The following is a 1,488-nucleotide window of genomic DNA, read 5'->3' as shown; positions in this document are numbered from 1 at the left end:
AGCGTCATAAAGTCGTTGCGTTGCACATTGTTTTTCTCCCGGTACTCCACCGTGTCCTTCACCACGCCCATAAAGAACTCGGATAGGTCCGCTGGCGTTTGCGTTACGCGCAGCAACTTCGCCAGGTCCGGGAACTGGTTGGCTAAGAAAATCTTCATCACACGATACGTAGACGGTTGGAACACTTTGCGGCCCATGACGCGAAACTTGGCCTGCGGATCATTCAAACTATTGCACTCGAGCCCGAACGCAACCGTACCGATCACGTCGGTCGTGAACCGCGCCAGCAGATCCTTCATTTCGATCTCCTGATTGCCGGCAATTGTATCCGTAAGACAATGCGTGAACTGCTCCGCAACAGCCGTCACCGTAGCGAACATCATCTTCATCTTCCCGGAGGTGAACGTCGGCGTTAGCTTGGCGCGCAGATTACGCCACTTCGAACCCTCCATGGCGACCAGATGGCGCGCGAGGGGATCATCGCGGTCATTATGATACAAGCTGCGATCGTGGAAGTATTCGAAGTCCTTCACCAGCACGTTCTTCACCAGATCCAAATCCAGCATGAGTACCGACGGGTTGATAAAGAAGTAGAAGCCACCAAACGGGTTTCCCGATCCTTTCAGCTGTTTGTAACAGTTCTGGAGCACCTCGGAGATGTGATACTTTTTACCGATGCCACGTAGGTTCCCCTGTGGGAACGATGGCTCTACGAAGGGTACTCCACGCCGCTTCCAGTACGACATGCGCTGCCGGACCCAGTAGGTGGCCGCCAGCAGCGCCAACACCAACAAAGTGACCCACATCGTGAGAACGTTTGTAACCAACTGACGTCGCTACGACTGAATCGCTCGATCTCCTATGTCTCTCCGGACTTTTGCCCACCTCTTTGGCGCAGTGATTTTTAAAGGTTCCACGCATGGAACAGCGGAAGTATCCAACAGCCAGAAAGAGAGAGAGAGAGAGAGAGGTTCTATCTTATCGTTTTTTTGGGAGGTGTTTTTGGTGGTCTGTGATTATCGCAACGCCTATAGCAAATACAATCGCGCAGGCATCGGCGGTGATGATGCAAACAGCGTGAATGATGTTGTTAATCGTGAAGGGGCGCATTTTCATTTTGAATCGACGTCGTAGACTAGCTTGTCGTATTTCATCATTTTCGACTTAATTCGATATATAACGTACGCTGGCTGATGCTCATTCTAACGGCCCGAGGTTGGGGCATACCGCGTGACGCGAAGAAAACACACACACACACTGATGGCGCGCGGTCTGCGGCCGCGGATAACGGGGTTCTATGCCCAAAGCGTTCGCGGTGACACCCGAGCGCGGTGATTACTTGTTTCGCCGGGGTGTCCAATTCGGTCGATCTTGGCGTCGGCACATCGTGGGGTGGTTCGGAAGTGGAGGAGTGTCGAGCGTTCCAGCTGACGCTTGGCGCGGTACTGGGGTCCGCATCCTCGGTGTGTGTGCAACGATTGCACTTGT

At 53.4% G+C, this 1,488-nt stretch overlaps 1 protein-coding gene across 1 annotated transcript; it reads right to left on the bottom strand.

Moving 5' to 3' along the window:
• Nucleotides 1–5: 5 nt before the first annotated feature.
• Nucleotides 6–806, bottom strand: LOC128276935 (cytochrome P450 6A1-like; the record flags this gene model as incomplete). Its single annotated transcript, XM_053015395.1, has 1 exon — nt 6–806. A coding segment is annotated over exon 1 (801 nt), but the record flags the coding sequence as incomplete, so codon positions are not given.
• Between the last annotated feature and the right edge of the window lie 682 nt (nt 807–1,488).

This window comes from Anopheles cruzii, unplaced genomic scaffold (assembly GCF_943734635.1).
Source record: "Anopheles cruzii unplaced genomic scaffold, idAnoCruzAS_RS32_06 scaffold03125_ctg1, whole genome shotgun sequence".
In the NCBI taxonomy this organism is placed as follows: domain Eukaryota; kingdom Metazoa; phylum Arthropoda; class Insecta; order Diptera; family Culicidae; genus Anopheles; species Anopheles cruzii.
The sequence above is the reverse complement of the archived record's forward strand: the minus strand, read 5'-3'. Positions and strand labels throughout refer to the sequence as shown.